This window comes from Staurois parvus, unplaced genomic scaffold (assembly GCF_062004578.1).
Source record: "Staurois parvus isolate SC_StPar_1 unplaced genomic scaffold, SC_StPar_1.0 ptg000834l, whole genome shotgun sequence".
Classification (NCBI taxonomy): Eukaryota; Metazoa; Chordata; class Amphibia; order Anura; family Ranidae; genus Staurois; species Staurois parvus.
Window position 1 is genome coordinate 671810 of NW_028318630.1, and position 22947 is coordinate 694756.

The window sequence follows — 22947 nt, forward strand, 5'->3', positions numbered from 1 at the left end:
ACCATGTCCACCGCCACCCCTCTGCCCAAGGTTTTGCTCACCTCCTCATAAAAAGAAATCGGATTTGTTCGACAACTTCTGTCTTTCATGAATCCATGCTGTCTGCTGCTTAAAATATTATTTTCCCGCAAGAACTCATCTATGTGGTCTTTTATTAAACTCTCCAGTATCTTCCCAACTATAGAAGTTAAACTAACAGGTCTATAATTACTTGGTAAAGATTTTTGAACCTTTGGCCTTATGCCAGTTCAGTGGTACTATGCCAGTCAGTAAAGAGTCCCTAAAAATGAGAAACAATGGCGTTGAAATGACATATAACTAAACTAATACCCATTTAGAACAATGAAAATATTTGAAAGTGTAAAATGTCTTTTAAGATGAATGTTAAAGCCCATTTATGCAATATTCCTGCATTTTTGAATCAGAAAAAAATGCACTGGGCTGCATCTGGTGTGAACTGGCCCTTATGCAAACTATAAACATCATGCCTCATGCACATGTACACACTTTGAGGCTTAAATTGTGCTCTGGTGTAAAATTATAGCATTTTTCTTTTCCTGGGGAACAACCGTTGATCGTGGAAATGAATTGATGTATGTGGCCATACATGCTTTTCGTGCATTACCATAAATGCTTGTGCATGCTGTATATTCCCCAAACTCTGAAATGTTGGCGTACACATGTTCATGCCAGCACACACAAGTATTTGCACATACAGTATTTGAGTATGGCCATTCACTTCTATGCCTGGCTATGCGTGCCACCTGCAGCTCCCCGGGTGGGAAAAAATTCCAGAATTTTAAGCTAGAGCATATTTTATCCCTCAAACCATCCAGTTGCATGAGGCCTAAATTTTAATCAAAATTTAACCATTACAAAAAATATTTTAAAGTAAAATTTACCAAACACCTTTTTTATTCCCTTTTTAATTTTGGACAGGTCCAGGGGAATTGTGTCTGATTCATCAATATCACTCTCCTCTATAGTCCCATTTTTGCAGTTACTCTTTTTCTAAATGTTCCATGCAGAGTGCCTTAAACTCTGCTTTAGTGGACAATTCAAATAACACTTCTGGCAGAGCAGAATAGGACTGATTCCAGAGTATTGGATGAGAGAAGTACAGTATAGTAGACTTTGACAACATTATAAAATTCAGTTATCTTAAATTTGAACTTTGGGCAAAACTTTTTCTTTTCTTTTTTTTTTTTTTTTTTGAATTATGGATAGAGTAAGGGAGGGTTATAACCACTGTCAGATTTTTTAACAATCTGTGTCCCATTGTGGTGATTTCCCTAAACTTCCTGTCCCACAGTCAAAACAGGAAGTGAGGAAATCCCTGCAAATGAAGAGAATTCCATGGGGACCCATAGGAAGATTTCCCCTTTATTACTTTTCTGGGGACAATCCAAAATGTGTGGTTTTCTTTTACTTTCACTGTCACTGATAATGCTAAACAGGACAAATGGAGAGGATGAATCTCCCTAATGGGGACCAAAAGCAATAAAAATGATAGGTGTTTTAACCCCTCTCCACTCTATCCAAAAAATAAAAAAAAAATGTTGCCTTTCTTTATACTTTAAATACCATTAAACTTCAGATTAAGCATCTGGAAACCCAAAGATGTTTGAAGGGAGGTGCTTGTACTTTGGCGATATTGCTGCAGTAGCATGTGTGCTGAGCCAGCAGATATACTTTAATTGGAGAGTGGGACTGGTACCTGCAGCCACCAAAGTCATTCACAAAAACGTTTCTGTACTTTCATTCGTCGTACGGCATTAGTCTAATAGGGAATCGAGAAATGACAATACTTAGATATTCTGTAGAAAACCATAAGTATGTCAAAAACATGGCAACCTGGGCAAATCCCATTTGCTATGGTAACTGGAATAAGTTCCTTGGCAGCTAGAATGCCCTGTCAGCCCTAGCAAGCATGCTGACATTGGCACAATGCCATTTTTCCTGTTCTCTTTCTTCCTGCTCTTACCATGTCTCGCCTCCCTTTTAGACATCCTCTTTCCTCTCTCACACATCAGATCTTAATGGGGAAAAATATGCCGGATATCTATGCTGATATGGACTGGGTAATGTGCTAGGAATGTAAGGATGACCCATCATTTGATAGAAATGAAAATGATCAACCTACAGAGGACTGAATTCAAAGATACCCCAAAAATCAAAGTGAAAAAATGATGCAGCAGGCTAGTCCATTTTGCTGAAATTTCATTGCAGCAATTCAAAATGGTACTCAGTAGTTTGGTTGGCCCCCATGTGCTCGTATGCATGCCTAACAACATCGGGGCATGCTCATAATGAGACAATGGATTGTGTCCTGGGGTATTTCCTCCCAGATCTGTACTAGGGCACTGAGCTCCTGGACAGTCTGAGGTGCAACCTGGCAACGTCGGATTTAACAAGACATGATATCCCAGAAGTATTCTATTGGAATTAGGTCAGGTGAACGTGGTGGCCATTAAATGGTATAAATTCCTTCATCCGCCAAGAACTGCCTGCATACTCTGGCCATTGTCGTACACCAGGAGGAACCCAGGACCCACTGCACCAGCATACTGTCTGACAATGGGTCCAAGGATTTCATCTCGATACCGAATGGCAGTCAGGGTGCCATTGTCTAGCCTGTAGAGGTCTGTGTGTCATTTCATGGATATGCCTTTCCAGACCATCACTGACCCACCACCAAAATGGTCATGGTGAATGATGTTACAGGCAGCATAATGTTCCCTACAGCTTCTCCAGACCTTTTCACGTCTGTCACATGTGCTCAAGGTGAACCTGCTCTCATCTGTGAAAAGCACAGGGCACCAGTGGTGGGCCTGGCAATGCTGGTGTTCAATGGCAAATGCCAATTCCGCTCTATAATGCTGGGCAGTGAGCACAGGGCCCACTAGAGGACGTCGGCCCCTCAGGCCACCTGCATGAAGTCCGTTTCTGATTGTTTGGGCAGAGACATTCATACCAATGGCCTGCTGGAAGTAATTTTGTAGGGCTCTGGCAGTGCTCATCCTGTTCCTCCTTGCACAAAGGAGCAGATGCTGGTCCTGCTGCTGTCCAGCTCTCCTAGAGTAACTGCCTGTCTCCTGGAAACTCCTCCATGATCTTGAGACTGTGCTGGGAGACACAGCAAACATTCTGCCAATTGCACGTATTGATGTGCCATCCTGGAGGAGTTTGACTACCTGTGCACCCTCTGTAGGGTCCAGGTATCGTCTCATGCTACCAGTAGTGACCCTGACCCTAGCCAAATGAAAACTTAGTGAAAAAAAGAAAAGACGAGTAAGGAAAAAAAAATGTCCGTGGCCTCCACCTGTAAAACCATTCCTGTTTTGGGGGTCGTCTCATTGTCACCCATCTAGTGCACCTGTTGTTAATTTCATTAACACCAAAGCAGCTGAAACTGATTACAATCCCATCTGTTACTTAACTGACCAGATCAATATCCCAGGAGTTTAATTGACTTGATTCTATGCTCTGGCTGTATGTTTAGGGTCATTGTCTTGCTGGAAGGTTAACCTCCACCCCAGTCAAGTCTTTTGCAGACTCTAACAGGTTTTCTTCTAAGATTGCCCTGTATTTGGCTCCATTCATCTTCCCATCAACTCTGACCAACTTCCCTGTCCCTGTTGAACAAAAGCATCCCCACAGCATGATGCTGCCACCACCATGTTTCAAGGTGGGGATGGTGTGTTCAGGGTGATGTGCAGTGTTTGTTTTCCACCACACAGAGCGTTTTTTCTTTTAGTCCAAAAAGTAAAATTTTAGTCTCCTCTGACCAGAGCACCTTCTTCCACATGTATGCTGACCAGAGCACCTTCTTCCACATGTTTGCTGTGTCCCCCCACATGGCTTCTTGCAAACTGCAAATGGGACTTCTTGTGGCGTTCTTTCAACAATGGCTTCTTTCCACTCTTCAATAAAGCCCAGATTTTTGGAGTGCACGACTACTAGTTCTCCTGTGGATAGATTCTCCCACCTAAGCTGTGGATCTCTGCAGCTCCTCCAGAGTTACTATGGGCCTCTTGGCTGCTTCTCTGATTTATTATTCTCCTTGCTGGCCTGTCAGTTTAGATGGACAGACATGCCTTGGTAGGTTTGTAGTTGTGCCATACACTTTCCATTTTGGTTGGTGGATTGAATAGTGCTCCGTGAGATGCCCAAAACCTGGGTTATTTGTTTTTTTTTTTTATAACCTGACCCTGCTTTAAACTTCTCCACAACTTTATCCCTGACCTGTCTGGTGTGTTCCCTGGCTTTCATGATTCTGTTTGTTCACTAATGTTCTCTAACAAACCTCTGAGGGCTTCACAGAACAGCTGTATTTATACTGAGTTTAAATTACACACGGGTGGACTCTATGTACTAATTAGGTTGCTTCTGATGGTAATTGGTTCCACTAGATTTTAGTTAGGGGTGTCGGAGTAAAGGAGGCTGATACAAATGCACGCCACACTTTTCAGATGTTTAGTATTCAAAATTTTTTACAAATATTTATTATTTTCCTTCCACTTCACAATTATGTGCCACTTTTTGTTGGTCTATTACATAAAATCCCAATAAAATACATTTACCTTTTTTATTATAACATGACAAAATGTGGAAAATTATAAGGGGTATGAATACCTTTTCAAGGCACTGTAAATAAATTTTATATACTGTATATATTAATATGCATATTAATGCTTGATACTTTCTATTCCTCCTTTTAGAACACTCTGGAGTTTTTAATCATCTTCTTACACCGAAGACCCCAGAAGAATGGCTGGCTTCTCTTTTAAAGTTAGAGAACACAGGCCTTCCACAGGTGGACCATGTACTTCTCAATAGACTGCTTGACAATTACAGTAATGCTGTTGGATCTCTTCCTGCAGAAGATCACAGCCACAATGAGAGTTATGCCAAAATCTTGGTCCGTTTTGCAGAACTGAAGGCGTAAGTATGACTCCCATATATTATGGGAAAGAAATGCAGTCATTTAACAATAGTCTTTATGGACAAAATTTGGGATAGAGTAAGGAAGTGTTCTAACCCTGTTATGCTTTTTTATTTATTTTTTTAACTATCTGTGTCCCATCGGGGAGATTCATCTTCTTTTCCTTTTCATTAGCCAGATCAGTAAATGAAAGAAAATCCATCCAAAGTGAGGGAATCCCTGGTTGTCACCAGAATTAGTGTCTCCATTGGAAGATTTGCCCTCTATTACTGTTTTAGAGACAACCCAAAATATGGGATTTTCTTTCACTTATGGTGAAAGATTTGGGTTGTCTCAAGAAGGGAAATAAAGGGCAAATGCTCCACTGGGGAGCCTGGGCCTGTGGTAAATGGCCAGGATAGCAAGCTACGAAGAAGATCGCAGAACATTTGTTAGATCTCTTCTTGGTGTCCTCTGTAACGAATGAACCTGGAAGCCACATCGTTTCTGGTTTCAGAGTTGTCATGCTATGAAGCATGATCTGTGGATGGATACGGCAGCTTTTACAGATGGGCATCATATCTGTCCATGTATGAAGGATACTCTAACTTAAGTGTTCGGTGGAACTTCCCTGCAAGAAACAAATTGTGAGGCTGCTCCTTGAGGATGATATCATGTATATTTCAATCCTCCTTCACATATATGATAAATGTGCAAAGTTCTATATTTAAAATGTCCCACACCACACAGTGAGTAATAAAGTGCTTGATATGGTGCTTAGTGATATATCCTTCTCCTAGTTGATCATTTCAGTGCTCCACCATGTGTGCCACTCTGATGCACTCACCACAGATCAATGACCCCTTATTTAAAAGGAAGACCATATGCACTTGTTATGTCAGGATCCTAATTCAGCCATATGCTACTATCTTTCTTCTCTATGGGCCTCTTGCTCAAAAGGACATACAGCTCTCCTTCAGTAAAGAATCAGTGTGTGTCAGAAGACAATCTCATAGTGTAGTATTTATTATCGGATTAAAATTTACAAAGAATAAAAATTAGGAATGACGCTCACATTTTCTGATCCATCACTTCACTGGGTATACAGTATGTAAGAATTTACAACCACTTTAAGGGTATCTTCTGAGCCACAAAAGAGTGATTTTCTTTGCAGCTCTGTAAAGGCTGCTGTCCCAGGGAGTCACCACACTATACCTACAGTGGAGACGGAGAGGACTCATGGCTTCTATTCCAACTGGTTTACAATTCCCAAGCCAAACAGAGTTGTCCAGCCTGTTCTGGACCTAGGGTTTCAACAAGTTCTTAAACGTACAGAAGTAAAGGATTGAACCCACTCAATCAATGATTGCTTTGCTTCAAGAGGAGATTTCGATATAAAAAGTGCCTACTTGCAGAACCCAATTTTTCTGATTTTTTTACGATCAGTGCGTACTTTTGGCCTGTCCAAGGCCCCCAGTGTGTTTACCAAGGTGTTGACTCCTAGAAATGTTGAGGATCTGAGCTATCCCCCTTTTGGGAGTATGTGGATGTCCTGTGCTGAACCTTCAAAAAGTGGGCCTTGGTTCCAACTCAACGTCTGAAGTACTTTGACTTAGTCCTCCAACATGGCAGAGGCAAATGTATCCCAGGTGGAGTCCCTGAGGTCATTGGAAAGTCATTTTAGTTGTGCCTGCATGAAGGTGCTGGGAAAGATGGCCCCCTTGCCCAATTTTACACTAGAGATTTTCAGCTCATTATGCTGTTGGTAGTGGACAAACCTCAGGTATCTTTGCATCTGACTCCCAAGACCAGATCAGCTGTGGAATGATGGATTTCCATGCAGATGTAGGATACTGAAAAATCATTTCTTCTGATGAACTGGAAAGTCTTAACTGCAGATGCCAGTCTTTAGGACTAGGGAGGTGTTCTGGAAAACCCTCTCAGTTCCTGGCATGTGACCATCCGTACAGTGGAAGTTGGCAATCAACATCCTGAAACTTCGGGCAATTCAGCTGGTTCTCCAACACTGGTCTGTCCATCTTTTGAGGTCTCCCTTTCTGGGTACAGTCAGACAATGTCACAATTGTGGTGTACATTAACCATCAAGGAGGAAGCAGACGTGGTCTTGTTATGGTCAGAACTTCACATTCGAGACCTCTTTGCTCTGCACATTCCCAGCATGGAAAATTGGCAGATGGACTTTTCAGCTGTCCGCAGCAGAATATGGTAGAATAGGTCCCTAGCCTAGTAGTGTCTGAAAGGATTTGTCTGTGGTGGGAGGTGCTAGATGTGGATTCCCTGGCATCCAGATTGAGTATCAAACTGGATAGGTTTATGCTGGGGATCCTTGGGTGTTTGTGGTGGATGGTCTGGTGACTCCTTGGGATCAGTTTTCCCCAATTTATGCCCTCCCTCTACTGTAGCTTCTTTCTCACCTGTTGCACAGAATAAAGCTGGAAGGTGTTTTGGTGTTCCTGTTAGCACCTGTTTGGCCAAGAACATGGTATGCAGACACTGTAAAGCTCTTGGCAGCCAAGAGAAGGTCTTGCAGGTGGCTTTGTAGTGGGATTCCCTCCTGTTCTGTTTTTGTGTTTAGGTGTATTTGGTCTTGTAGCTGTGTTGCCAACTCCTCATGTTCAAGGGTTTGGGACATCCAAAGTAGTCATGAATATGAAGTCCTCTGTGGCCCATGATGTACTCAAAGGAAAGCATCTTATAGATAACCCCACAAAATGTTGCTTAACTGTAATACTATTAATACAGAGGAGGTATTCCCAAATATACAACCTGCAAGCTCCTTGCTGTATTAGGTAAAGAATGCCTTGTGTATCAAACTTTGTGTACTAAGGTGTTTTCTAAAGCTGCCAGTCAGATTCAAACTTGTATTAAACTGGCCATACATTATACAATTTTCTTATTTGTTTTCCTTTAGGTTTACCTTCAACTATTGAGTGCAAGGGCCTGCCTGATTGCATACAAATTGAGTGTTTAGGGTTGACCTCATATAGTTTTGGTAAATCTGAATGGAAAATTGTACCAGAAAATTGTATGTTGTTGAATCTGCTTAATGGAGACACACCCACCCGACATGTTTACAGCTATGGATAGTTTTGCCTTAAGTGGATTACAGAGAAATCTGGCCAAATTGAACCTTGGAGTTCACAATACTTGGTAAAATAACAGGTTCACTTAAGTGCTTCCTTTGCCAGCTACTCATATACATTGCATTCCTTTTGCTCCCTTGCCGCTCTTGCTGCTGGGAGTAGAGGAAGCCTATGTGTGCTCCAAGTCCCAATGGAGAAAAAGACATTTGGAACATACTGTGCAACCCCCCCTCAATAAAAAAACAAACAAAAAAAAACCCTCTCATGAGTCCTGGATCGATACAGAGCTGTGCCTACCTGCAGTTCTTCTCCCTTCTTTTATTCTTCAAACAGAATGATCGGGCAGCAGACTGTCAAATCAGATATTGTGAGCAGAAAGAAGATGGGGCTGAGCCGCGCTGTGTGTGTCATTGGATGCACGTGACCCAGCTCGGGATTATGTCTGCCCCATAATTCCCTTGCAAAAGAGGAGGGGCCAAGATTGCCAGTAGGAGACCATGTAAGAGGAGGTTTGGGGTTGCTCTTTGCAGTACCGTTGCACAGAGCAGGTGAGTATAACCTGTTTATTATTTTAATTAAAAAATTACCTTTTTTAAACACTGATTATATTTGCCTTTACTATTTTTCAGCAACTGGTACTTTTTAAGGGTAATTCTCCATTTTTATTTTAGTATTCTAGATCCAGATGAGGCACGTGACCAGTTCCAAATTGCAAGATTAAACTGCAAAAAATTTGCTTTTGTACATGCTGCTTTTGCTCAGTTTGAGAGTTCAGAAGGTAATTTTCAATCATATTTAAACAAAGTTGTCTTTTATGTTTTGGTTTTACATCTCCTAATTGATAGTAAAGGTTATCAGAAAAACTTCTAAAACAAAACTTTCGATTTCTAGCTTAAGATAAGTTCACTTTTTAAAAAAAAACAAAAAACAATAAATGCACATTTTTTTCAGGTTTAAGAGGAGCTCCAGTCTCCTGTGTAAAAATTAAGTCAACAAATACTGTACCTGCTGACATTTAGTATACAGCCACTCGTCCCACGATCCAGTGGTGTGCTCACCCTAGCCAGTTTCATCTCTTGTCTGTCCCCGGCACCGGTATGTTAACTGTGGGCACCTGGCTGAGACAGCACACAGCGAGGTGCCAACTGCACATGCGCGAGTCCTGCTGTGCATTGTGAATGATCCTGCAGTCTTCTGGGACCTGTCACATTCAAAAGGCTATGGGGAGGGTGGAGAGGAGAACTTCTGCTTCTGATCAACTAGTCGGTCGGAGCGAAAGTGGGAATGGTTACCTGTCAAAATCAGGTATGCGCTCCCCAAAAGTGCCATTTCTTTACCAGGAGTGGGGGAGAAGGCCTTAAAGCAGAACTTTCCCTTTTGGGTGGAGCTCCGCTTTAGGGGAGAAAAAAAAAGTGCACTCATTTATTTATTTCTGGGAGCCTGCAAAGCATTGCACCTGCTATCAGCCGATCTTGGGTGCAGACACTCAGGATAGCTGTCTGCACATACCTCCTGTACGTGCATTGTTACTGAATTCCAGGAAGATCAATGATCTACAAGAGCACTTGCCAGCTCCCTTGCAGTTTACAGAGAACTACAAGTTGCCTGCTGCAGTGGCAAGCAGTATTTGTAGTTCATTTTTTCATAGATCTCCGTGAATGAATGATGTTACTATTCGGAACTCTGCACAGCTGCTCTGTTTATGAATTGTGACAACGGGTGCGGGGATGGGATCTCGCACTTGATGTCACAATGAGGGATCGTAGGGGTTGCAGGCAGGTGCTTTAGTAACATAGTACATTTTACGCCCTGAATATGGGTGTAACATGTTACTAAAAGTGAGCTTATCCTTTAAGCACTTGCAAAATGTGGCCTGGAAAAATTTTTCATTAATGTTCTATACTCTACATAAACATAGTAGCCAAGTTAGGGCTTTACTGATTTTCTCTTGGCCAGTACAAAATCCACAGTGTTCTAATCTCACCACTAATAACTAGTGTGCAGAAGCTCCATATTTTAGTTTATCAATTAGGATAAAGCTCTGGGTTGTGGGCATTGCCTCAGCATGATCGTGTACAGTGCAAGGCTATTAACCTTGATCTATACATCAGGAGGCGAGCTTGCAACCAGAGCCTGAAGTGTCTTAGGAGGCACCGCTGGACCAGTATCAAGGGAGCTTGCTGGAGCCAGAAGTAAGGTAAGTGATACCTTAGCCCTGCACTTCTAGACAGTTTCTATGCAGGAATTTGCAGGCAGAAGTGACCTGTAATCGTATAGCATTAACTTTTACATGCGTAGAGCCATACAGCATATAAATGGCCTCTGTTGGCCACCACTGCCACTCAGTAATGTACTAGATGCTAGAACACAGGTGGATTTCCTGCTGCCTACATCCTAGCAAAAAAAAAGTATAATCTTGCCACCAAATAGGCAGTCAACTCCCCATCAGGTCCCTTCTGATGGCTCGGCCAATCAAATTCTGCACATACAGAATTGGCTTATCCCTTTGGCAGCTGGGAACAGACCCGATGGGGAACAGCAACACTGTAAAACTATTCTGATTCTGCCCCTAACATATCCCATTAGATCTGTTCAGATGGCTAGTGGGAAGAGCGATTTTTGCCTTTGTAGGATTTGATTGGTTTACTAGTTCATTAGTGAGGAACTGGTGGTGCAACCAATGCCTTACAGATGCAGACTGGGAAGGCTATGTTACCAATGCCTCAGATGAAGTGCATACTGTTGCATGTTCACATAATTAAATGGAGATGGATTCATCTGTCCTTGGTGAAAATGGCCATTATGAGAAGAATGTGGAGGAAAAAACAAATAAGGGGGAACAACAAGTTGCATTTTCTTTTGCTATGCAAGGACTCATGACTTTGTTGTGCATCTGATGTGAGAAAAGAATGAGCACCCAAAAGTTGAAAGTGGAGGAAGGGGGGTTCAGTAATTGCCACTGGTGCAGGCCTATCTGTCTTGAGTCTGAAAGAAGTTCCAACTTAACCTATCTCCTGACATGCTGCTTAAAACCAAAAAGGGATGTTATTTTTGGGGAAGCGGGGGGAAGAGGTAACTCTTTCCATAAAGGTGTATTTGCATACCAGCTGAGTGGAATGTACCAGAGGGTAGTGTAGGAAGAAAAAATGTCTGCAACCACTTGTCCCTGCAAGCTGAGTGAAAAACTCTCAGGCTGTGCCTGGCTGTGTAAGATCAGTGGAGACTACAGTCACTGTAAACTCAAGCAGAGCTCTCTTGCTGGAGCTTGCCTTCGGTTTGTATGTACCTAGTGCCCATTTCTCCTGTAGTGAACCGTATAATGAAGGCTGCTTAATTATCAAGCTATCCCTCAATGGTCAATTTACAACACACACACACACAGCACACACACACCACACACACACTACCCCTGATCAATCACTGTTTTTGATAGAAATTATATTTCTACATTTCATGGCAGATAATTTACTAGCAGGTGTAGTAGAGTAATAGAAATCCAACAGTCATGACATGCATGCTGCTGATTCTGTGTAATTGAAAGGGGCATGTTCAAAATAATTGCAGTGTGGAGTTCTATTAGTGAGGTCATTCTTTAAATAACAGGTGGCAATTATTGCCCTTATTTAAGGAAGGAAGGCAGCAAATGTACATGCTGGTTACAGTGCATTTCTCTGAAATTCTGACGAAAATGGGTCGTTCCAGACATTGTTCAGAAGAACAGCGTACCTTGATTAAAAATTTGATTGGAGAGGAGAAAACATATAAAGAAGTGCAGAAAATGATAGGCTACTCAGCTAAAATGATCGCAAATGCTTTAAAATGGCAACCAAAACCTGAAAGACATGCAAGAAAGCAAAAAACTACCATTCGAATGGATAGAAGAATAGCCAAAATGGCAAGGACTCAGCCAACAATCAGCTCCAGGAAGATCAAAGAAGGTGTAAAGTTCCCCGTGAGGACTGTTACAATTAGAAGTCGCCTATGTGAAGCCAAGCTATCTGCAAGAAGCCCCCGCAAAGTCCCACTGTTGAAAAAAAGACGTGCTGAAGAGGTTACAATTTGCCAAAGAGCACATTGACTGGCCTAAAGAGAAATGGCACAACATTTTGTGGACTGATGAAAGTAAGATTGTTCTTTTTGGGTCTAGTGGCCGGAGACAGTTTGTCAGACGACCCCCAAACACTGAATTCAAGCCACAGTACACTGTGAAGACAGTGAAGCATGGTTGTGCAAGCATCATGATATGGGGATGTTTCTCATACTACGGTGTTGGGCCTATTTATCGCATACCAGGGATCATGGATCAGTTTGAATACATCAGAATACTTGAAGAGGTCATGCTGCCTTATGCTGAAGAGGAAATGCCCTTAAAATGGGTGTTCCAACAAGACAACGACCCCAAACACACCAGTAAACGTCCAACATCTTGGTTCCAGACCAACAAGATTGACATTATGGAGTGGCCAGCCCAATCCCCAGATCTTAATCCAATAGAAAACTTGTGGGGTGACATCAAAAATGCAGTTTCTGAGGCAAAACCAAGAAATAGAGAACTGTGGAATGTAGTCCAATCATCCTGGGCTGGAATACCTGTTCACAGGTGCCAGAAGTTGGCTGACTCCATGCAACACAGATGTACAGCAGTTCTCAGAAACCGTGTTTATACAACTAAATATTAATTAAGTGATTCAAAGGAAAGCAAAATCTTCACATATTTTTCAGTTTATATAGTGAATGTTTGAGTTTGTAAAGAAGAATACAAACACTGCTATTTTTTTGAACAGTCTAATATTCACACTGCTATTATTTTGAACACAACTGTGTGTGTACGTATGTGTGTATATGTATATGTATGTATGTATGTATATATATATATGTATGTATATTATATTTATGGCTTCAGATATACTTAGATAAACTAATGGGATTGCTTAGCTAATCAACTGGTGTCCGTGCTGGATCATGTCCATTGCATGCATATTGACGTTTATCCATGCAATCCAAAGACTACCCAAAATGTGCCAATTGTATTTATTTTCAGAAAGTGTTCACAATCTTTCAGTAAAACATTTATCACCATTTAATATGGTGGCAGGTTGTCTGATAAGCTACTACAGTGGATGGCTAAATGTAGAAATATTTAGTTGCTTTCATCTAAGGTATATGTTATGGATTTTAATTTATCCACTACCTAGATTTTCCTCTACCTTTTGACAAAGGAAAATTATTGTAACATCTTTCAAATTTACTTTTTTTTTTTTTTTCTTTTTAAAGGAAATTTTAAAAAAAGCAAGCAAATTCTTCAGAGAGGAAAAGACTGTGGAGCTGTTCCAGCTGAAATGATTGAGTTGGCCATGAAGAACCTGCAATTAAGGAAACCTCAGCTGATATCAGAGGAAGATAAAGAAAATTTATCTGGTTAGTATATTTTTCATTGAAACCATTGCTGACTAGGCAGCTGAAATTCTAGCCATCTATGAGCAGGTTGGTTGTGCTGAAGTCGATTAATCGACCTCAGTACAATCAGCCTGTTGGGTTTTTTTCGTGTGGTTACTGCTGCTGTCTATAGCAGACACAGTAATATTTGTATTCTGGCAGCGGGGAAACCTCCCGTTGTCATAAAACAATAATGCAGCAGGAGGGATTCCCCCATCAACACTGACTGCCATTTTCTTTCCTTCAACCCAGGGTTGCAGGAAAAAAAAATTGCATAATGTATAGCCCGCCTTGGCCTTTACTAGTCACTGTGATTTTCAAGTTGTGGTCACTTTTGCAGTGTCTCTGAACCAACATATTGGAGAAAATGACTCAAGCTGTGCCTTAGGGAAACCAAGGATAACAAGGAGTGAAAGCTCAGGCGAGCTCTCTGTCAACATGAGATTTTTATTTGGGTAAGCTATAAATTCTTTTTTTTTTCTTTTTTATATCTATGTATTTCTACATGACCTCATGTATTGCTTCATTTTCAAAGGGAAAAGATTAGTTCGCCTAAAGATTGTGATGAGATGCAACGAAAACCTTTAGCGAATGTGCCTAATAAGGTAATATGTCATATGTTGCATCCCCATAAGGTACCTCTGCCAAGTACCTATTTAATGTATTAATTAAGATTTGTTTTTGTTTGTAACCTACTAGACATGTCAGTTTGGCAGGGTACGTGTACAGCCTGTAACTTCACCAGGTGCTGGAACAGCTAATCACAGTGTATTCTCCACTTCAAGTGTTGAAAGGTAAGAATTTGTTTATTGACATGCAAACTTAGTTTAAAATGGAAGCTCAGGCAAAACCAAAGGCTAAAACTACTCGCACCCCCATTCTAAGGCTATTCCATCTACCCTGTAAAAGAAGATCTCTATACTTATACCTATTCTGAAGTCAGTCCGTTCTCCAGCAGCGGCTTCTGTGTACAGGAAATGCCTAGGAGATGACGGCACCCATAGACTTACTACGGGGCATTAGTTGTCGGCTGCCACTGACAGCTGATCCGGGGACTAGACCGGAGCATCTTCAGTCAGAATAGGTAAGTATACAGATCTTCTCTTCACAGGGTTAGATAGAATGGATTTGGGGGGGAAAGATTTAACCTTAGTTAAGTTTTGCCTGAACTTCTACTTAACTTATCCTTAAATAAGTGTATTCAACTCTGCAAGTGTACATTATTGGAGAATGACTTGTGTCAGACTCAGGACTAGCCCAAATGCAATGTATTTGCATGTTGCTTTTGCTTGCATTTAAAGCAATATTAAATCCAAAGCCAAAAATTTTATATATTGCAGCTTACCAATCCTTATATGTGGCTGCATTAGTTTGGTTTTTTTTTTTTTGTGTGTTTTTTCTGGATGTTTTTTAAGGCTTGTTTCCCTCTTTGCACTTGGTGATCCGGCCAGTAACACACCACTTGCATTAGAGTGCTCCCACTCTGGGTGAAGGGGCACAGGGGACCTTTCTAGACAGCAACATTTTCAGTTTGGATGGAGGAAAGTGTTTAAATGTACAAGCAGATATAGTACACTGAGGACAAACTTCAGCTCAAGTTGCAGTTACACAGATCGTTAAAGCACCATTTAATTTTTTTGGTCTTTTTGGGATAAAGGATTTAAATGGATAAATAAATGCTGAGCATTGTAAGCACTCCTCTCAGTGGTAAATGGTTTGTTTCAACACTCTAACTGCTGCATTTGCAGGAGATCTTGCTGGTCAGATCGCCAGATCAAAATAAAAAAAGCTAATGGAGCCATCAACATCTAAGAGCAAGCTGCAATATAATAAATGTTTGTGTTCAATACCTCTTTAAGCTGCTTAAAGTGACCCCATTGCCCATCTTTTTTTGTAAACAATAATTCTTAGTAAATCCAAAGTAGGACATGGCAAAAAATTTCAGCAGACAACATATGTATACAAAAAAAGGCAGTACAATGTCACAGAATTTCTGATCCATATAGTGTTTTTTCCACGTGCTATATCTTCATTGGACCTTTTGGCTCCAAAACCGTGCAAAATAAACAAAAATATACCATAGTGTAACACAATTTTTTTTTTTTTTTCTTTTATAAATTTACGGATTATACACACGCAGATATGCACTCACATTAAAGAAAAAAATGTGCTCCAAAGTGTAATAATCAAATGATTGCATTTCTGTACTGTGCCGACTAAATCATGGTGTTTCCCATCACCGTATAGGTGCACCATATACTCACCTTCTTCCTTGACCTATCAAATAGGTCATACACCAGCGGAGCCTGGTGACGTCATTTCCAGCACGAGCGATGTGAGATTTCCGGCTATTGAGGCCAGGAAAGAATGTAATGCAGTGCGATTTGCACTGCATTACATTCAGGGGAGACATGCAAGGTCTTTTAGACCCTGCATGTCTCATTAAAGATTACCTGCCGCCAAAAAAATCATCACATAGGGGACTTTTTGTCGCCTATGTAATGGAAAAAAAAAGTTTAAGTAGAAACATTTTTTTTTTAATAGTAAAAAATCAAAGTTGCACATAACATCCCCTCAAAAAAAATTTGCAGCCCCTCCACACCCACATATACGCACATAGAAAAGAAAAAGCACACATGAACGCCTACGCATGAAAACGTTGATTGCGATACACGTTACATAGCGTTGCGCACACCAGAATGAGAGCAATAATTCTAGCACCAGACCTCCATCCATAACGCTGAACTGATGACCTATAATGGTCTTTAAAAGGCCCGCCTATAAAAAAAAATATAGGGTACTGAAGTTAGTTGCCATTTCACGAGCACACAAAAATTTAAGGTTTGACATGATGGATATCTATTTACTCAGTGGAACCTCATCTTTTATATTTTACAAAACAATAGGCTAATTTATTACCTTTGCGGTAATATCATGCGAAACATAAAAAATTTTAACTACCGCTATTTATTCTTTAGGGTCTCTGATTTCAGAAAATACGTATATAGTGTTTGGAGGTTTTGTGTAATTTTCAGGCCTAAAATGATTTTTTAAACATGTGCAAAAAATGCAAAAATGGCTCTGGCAGCAAAAGGGATAAAGGATAAGCCCTGACCCACCCTTTCCTGACAAGCACCCAATCTGTGCTCATTACACTGTGAGGTCTCTCTCCTCCCTGCTAGTTCCCGGGTGCGGTGCTGGAGGCAGGGAGGGGAGGAGGAGATAAAACAGCAGAATGTTAAAAAAAAAATTAGACGTTTAGGTCACCATAAAGCCCCTTTTGATTTTAAAAGTCCCAGACGTTCCTAACAGATTTAAATACGGTTTGGGTTAAAATTGATTGATTGTTTTTTTTATTAGAACAAGTATATTGTCATGAGGAACAAGTAGATTGGGACACTGATTTAGTCCCTGGACAAGTAGTTTTTTCAAAAATGTCCACACCCCTGGACCTTTAATGCAGAGTTACATTTCTTATCGGAATAATGTGCTAATTTTTTCTTTTCCTTTAAGGCAACCCCTTAGTTCTATGCATGTGCCTGTTCTGCCGCCTATGCCAAAATCCAGTGGATGTGTGAATGATATAGATGAGGACCTACAGTCTTCCGGAAACAAGGTTAGAAGCTATGCATTACTGCATGTGACATTGTCAGTTTTTGCTAGCTTTGTCATGTTGTGATATCCAATAAATTAGGGTTATATTCCTGTATTGATTTCTTGAAATGTGACCCTTTTACCAGTTTATTAACCATTCTGTTTTTTGTTTTTGGGTTTTTTGGGGGTCTTTTTCAAATTAGTCTGCTTTCACACTTTTTTTTTTTCTATTTTTGGAAGCGAAAGAAAAACACATGACCATTCAGTTCTGTGGAACTCTTTACACTGGTCAGTTGTGCATCAGTGTAGTTTTCAAAGTCCTGCTTGCTGCATTCTTGGCACGTCTGGTGCGGTTCAAATAAATCGTACCAAAAACACACCTCTCCATTGAAATAAATGGTAGCATTAAAAATGTGCCCTCAGTTGCGTTTTTTGGTGCATTTTTTGAGTCACATGTTTTTTTCACAGGTGCAAAATGCATTGGAAGCATGGTAAAAACCCGTATGCATTTTTACTGCATTTTTCCCAGGGAGCAGTGAGAAAGTAGCCATAATTTAAATTTCCGGAATGTAATATTTTGTCACTGGAGTTTTTTCCTCCTACATGCTATGTGAGGAATCAAAAACTACATTTTATCAGACCTGTGACATTTATGATTAAATTTTTCTAAAAATTCCTCATGCAGTGGTTTACACAGGAACATGTTTGCATACTGTGTTTTTTGCATTTTTGTAGGTGTCTTGACAAATAGGAAACTTTTTTTTTTTGTTTATAGTGTATGTAAACCCTCACCTTTTATAAAACAACCCATTACAAATTAAAGGCAAAACATATAAAAAAAACGCTATAAGTACCTTTTTTCCCCTATTGTTATAAGTGATTAAATCATTCGGCTGCATAAGAACTAGGAGGGGGGAAGCAGCAGTACACTGAACTTCCCACTGATAGGCTGTGCAGGGGGGGCACGTGTCAGCACAAGTGTCATCATTGGAGGAGAGCAGGCTGAGTTCCAACATAGCTAGAAAACTGACAACTATGTGATGTCATGCTTAGTGTGGTAAATTTTTAATAGGAACGCAGAGGGACTGGCAGGAACACTGGAAGCAGTACAAAAATAACAGGATACAAGTACATGGTATATCAAGCACATATCCGGAATATGAAAGGCTGAGTTGCATAGTCTTTAAATAGACTTAAAGCAGTAGTTCAGTCCAATTCCCAGGTGGCTCGCCACTCCCCTTGGATGCCACCATTGTGGCGTATGCACAGATGTGCCTATGGGCTCTGCCCAGCCTTCGGGCCCTGGCAGAGCCTTTTGGCACATCTGCGTAGGTGATTTTCTGTGCATATGCAAACACAGGAAAAGTTTTAGTCTTCCGTGCTATAGCAGTCTATGTGCTGGTTTTCCCATGCATGTGAGCAGATGGCTGGCGAAACCTGCGTTTGTGCAGATGTGACACAGGGCTCTAGGGATCCGGGCCCTGCAACACATCTGCACATGCACAGGGGGTAGGGAGAACTTCTTCTTTTCTAGGCGAAAAATGTGAAGTGATGATTTTAGTTTGCATGTTCTCCCTGTGTCTGCGTGGGTTTCCTTCGGGTACTCCGGTTTCCTCCAAAGACCTGCTGGTAGGTTAATTGGATGCTGTCTAAATTGGCCCTAATATGTGTATGTATGAATATAAGTTAGGGACCTTAGATTGTATGCCCCTTGAGGGCAGGGACTGATATGAATGTACAATATATGTAAAGCACTGCGTAAATTGACAGCGCTATATAAGTACCTATAATAAATACATTTTGAGCACAAATTGAAAAAAAAAATAGCCATTTGTAAGAGGGCATAGTGGAGAAGGCAGGGCGGCACAACATGACCTTTATGATGAAGGTCCACTTTAAAGTAACCATGTCAGAGAAAAAGTTGTCAAATGTATCCCTGCAAAAAGAGAATACGTGCCTCTTATTGTCCTAAGTGATCTCACTGATGAATAAGGCCCCCTTGGTGGAATGGAAGATGATGAATGGTAGGACTCGGCACCCTTTGTCACAGGGCTTCTGAAGCTAAATTGATGATGGTTGATATTGCACTAAAATATTTCTGAAAAGATAATTCGCTTTGCAGTGATGCTCCCTTTTGATATTCTAATTTAATGGATCTAAAGCTGTTATAGTTGGTGTGGGCACAGATTCTTCTGTGGAAACTGACTTCTGAAAGCAGTTGTATTGAAATAAATGTTTTCTCCTAGTTAATCTACGTTGCAAGCTCGGCAAATCAGCAGCAGTTCAATGAAGACAGTGTAGAGATGAAGACTGCTTCATCGGTAATAATTAGGACAGACAGCAGCATCACTGTCAGGAGAGATGAAGGTAAGGGTATGATAGTCACATCTTGCATACATGAGCACTAAACCTCGTCTGTTATAGTTTATATATCCTTTTTGTTGTAAGGTGCACATACAGTATGTAGCTACATGTTGACCGCAATACGTATATATACAGTTTACTGGGGTTATGTCTGAAGATAAGAGCTGTAACCCCGGTATCTTTTTTTTTTTTTTTCAGCCAGCAGTTGGCTTTCTCATGAAAATGGTCTGAGCAGCTCATTCGCACTGTTGCAACAGGCTCACTAACAAAAACATTCCGACAGTGTGGCCGGCTGGTCACATAGGCAATGAAAGACTTGATCATCTCCGGTCACCTCTGTGGCCTTGGAGGACTGGAGCGACAGCATGATGTCACTTCCGGTCTGGGCAGATTTTTTTGTTTTGTTTTTAGGGGAAAAAAAAAAAATAAAATATATATATATATATATATATATATATATATAATGTGTTTTCATTTTTTTTTTTTTTTTTATTCTTTGCTTTTAAAGGCAACAAAGAGATTTGGGGTCCTTTTTGACCCGGATCTCTCCTTAAAGAGAAACTGTCATCCTTATTTATATTACAAGGGATGTTTACATTCCTTGTAATAGGAATAAAAGTGATAAAAAAAATGTAAAATTAAGACATGTAAAAATAAAAAGGTAAAGTACCCCCATCCCTCCATGCTTGCGTGCAGAAGTGAACACATGCGTAAGTCGCACAAGTATATGTAAACCGTGTTCACAGCACACATGTGGGGTATCGCGAGAGCAATAAGTCTAGTGCTTGGCCTCTTCTGTACTTCTAAACAGGTAACCTGTAAAAGGTTTAAAAAGCATCTTCTATGGAGATTTTTAAGTACCATAGTTTGTTGCCATTCCACCAGCATGCGCAATTTAAAGTGTGACATGTTTGGTATCCATTTACTCCACATAACATATTTCATATTTTACAAAAAAAAAACCCACCAAGGTATATTTTGTGTGTGGGTTTTTTTTTTTTTTTTTATATTAAAGTGTTTTTTTTTTCCCAAAAATTTTTTGAAAAAAATGCTGTGCAAATACCATGACATGACGTAAAAATTGCAAAGATAGCCATTTCATTCTCTAGGGCATTTGCTAAAAAAAAAAATATAATATTTGGTGGTTAGAAGTAATTTTCTTGCAAAAAATACTGATTTAAACTTGTAAACCGTGCCAGAAAATGCTTGGTTTTCAAGTGGGTAGTCCTAGTACTTTAAGAAAGGGAGAACAATTCCTGCTCAGTTAAATGACCATGATGTAGTCATCGTATTGCATTCCCCTTTTTATGCATTTCTTATCTATTTACTTTGCTCAATCCATGCAGTTCAGTCAATTCAGTTTGGTCACTGAATATACCAATACATCTGAGCTGACAGTGTTTCTATAAGACAAAGCAAACCTGTCTCCGTATATGTCGAGAGACTGTTTGATTTCAGTAATTTTTAAGTCCTTGACATGCTATTTGGTAGGCAGATCAAGAGTCTGTGGTCTTGTGCATTTTTTTTTTTTCAGGTCAGTGAATGGAAAATATTAACAGGAGATTAGCACTTAATTTCCTTTAACCACTTGCAATCTAGGACAATTTAATTTTTCACAAGGTTAAAATCAGCATTTTTTTGTTAGAAAATTACTCGGAACCTTTAAACATATATTTTCTAAAAGCGGTGGCCCTGTAGAATAAAATAATGGCAGTCGCAAATTTTTTTTATGTCTCACAATATTTGCGCAGCCGTTTAATTAAATTTTCATGAGAAATTACACTAATGTGCCATTTACGGCACACAAACACAATAAATACCTATTTTTTTGTTCAATATAAAAGGAAGATGTTGTGTCGAGTAAATAGATACCAAACCTGTCAAGACTCCAAACTGTGTGCAGCCAAGAAATTGTGTTAAATTATGGTACCTAAACTTTTTTAGAGGTGACATGTTAAAGCGTTTACAGCAGGGGTGGGCCTCTGCCTTTGGGAGTCATGCTTGTAACTGTCAGTTTTGCAATGCCTCATGGGACTTGTAGTTCTACAACAGCTGGAGAGCCACAGTTGCCCACCCCTGCTTTACAGGTTCAGTGTAGAGGTAATTGTGAATAATGACCCCAAACTTATTCTCACTCTGACGTTTGTGGCGATGCCTCTTGAGTGGTGCAGGTGCTGTTTCTGTATGCATGCATTTGCACGTATGCGTAGGGACTGTGGGGGCGGGGGTCCTTTTTTTTTTAATATTTATAATTACCAAGTAGTACCTTGTGATAGCAATAAAAGTTAAAATGAAAAACTAAAAATAAAGTGTATAAAGAAATAATAAATAAATATATATATATATATATATATATATATATATATATATATATATATATACACAGTCAGGTCCATAAATATTGGGACATCGACACAATTCTAACAGTTTTGGCTCTATACACCATCACAATGGATTTGAAATGAAACGAACAAGATGTGCTTTAACTGCAGACTGTCCGCTTTAATTTGAGGGTATTTACATCCAAATCAGGTGAACGGTGCAGGAATTACAACAGTTTGCATATGTGCCTCCCACTTGTTAAGAGACCAAAAGTAATGGGACAGAATAATAATCATAAATCAAACTTTCTCTTTTTAATACTTTGCAGTCAATTACAATCCTTTGCAGTCAATTACAGCCTGAAGTCTGGAACGCATAGACATCACCAGACGCTGGGTTTCATCCCTGGTGATGCTCTGCCAGGCCTCTACTGCAACCGTCTTCGGTTCCTGCTTGTTCTTGGGGCATTTTTCCTTCAGTTTTGTCTTCAGCAAGTGAAATGCATGCTCAATCGGATTCAGGTCAGGTGATTGACTTGGCCATTGCATAACATTCCACTTTTTTCCCTTAAAAAACTGTTTGGTTGCTTTTGCAGTATGCTTTGGGTCATTGTCCATCTGTACTGTGAAGCGGCGTCCAATGAGTTCTGAAGCATTTGGCTGAATATGAGCAGATAATATTGCCCGAAACACTTCAGAATTCATCCTGCTGCTTTTGTCAGCAGTCACATCATCAATGAATACAAGAGAACCAGTTCCATTGGCAGCCATACATGCCCACGCCATGACACTACCACCACCATGCTTCACTGATGAGGTGGTATGCTTAGGATCATGAGCAGTTCCTTTCCTTCTCCATACTCTTCTCTTCCTATCACTCTGGTACAAGTTGATCTTGGTCTCATCTGTCCATAGGATGTTGTTCCAGAACTGTGAAGGCTTTTTTAGATGTCGTTTGGCAAACTCTAATCTGGCCTTCCTGTTTTTGAGGCTCACCAATGGTTTACATCTTGTGGCGAACCCTCTGTATTCACTCTGGTGAAGTCTTCTCTTGATTGTTGACTTTGACGCACATACACCTACCTCCTGGAGAGTGTTCTTCATCTGGCCAACTGTTGTGAAGGGTGTTTTCTTCACCAGGGAAAGAATTCTTCACTCATCCACCACAGTTGTTTTCTGTGGTCTTCCGGGTCTTTTGGTGTTG

The 22947-nt window shown here is 40.4% G+C and overlaps 1 protein-coding gene across 2 annotated transcripts in view; it reads left to right on the forward strand.

The window, feature by feature from the left end:
- Positions 1–22947, forward strand: part of TTK (TTK protein kinase) — an 80338-nt gene that overhangs the window by 12613 nt on the left and 44778 nt on the right. For both annotated transcript variants that reach the window (XM_089655346.1, XM_089655347.1), the window contains exons 3-10: positions 4722–4944; positions 8700–8806; positions 13303–13446; positions 13805–13919; positions 14000–14069; positions 14164–14258; positions 16978–17080; positions 19305–19425. In XM_089655346.1, the coding sequence (XP_089511472.1) occupies positions 4722–4944; positions 8700–8806; positions 13303–13446; positions 13805–13919; positions 14000–14069; positions 14164–14258; positions 16978–17080; positions 19305–19425 (978 nt within the window). The remainder of the gene's footprint in view (positions 1–4721; positions 4945–8699; positions 8807–13302; positions 13447–13804; positions 13920–13999; positions 14070–14163; positions 14259–16977; positions 17081–19304; positions 19426–22947) is intronic.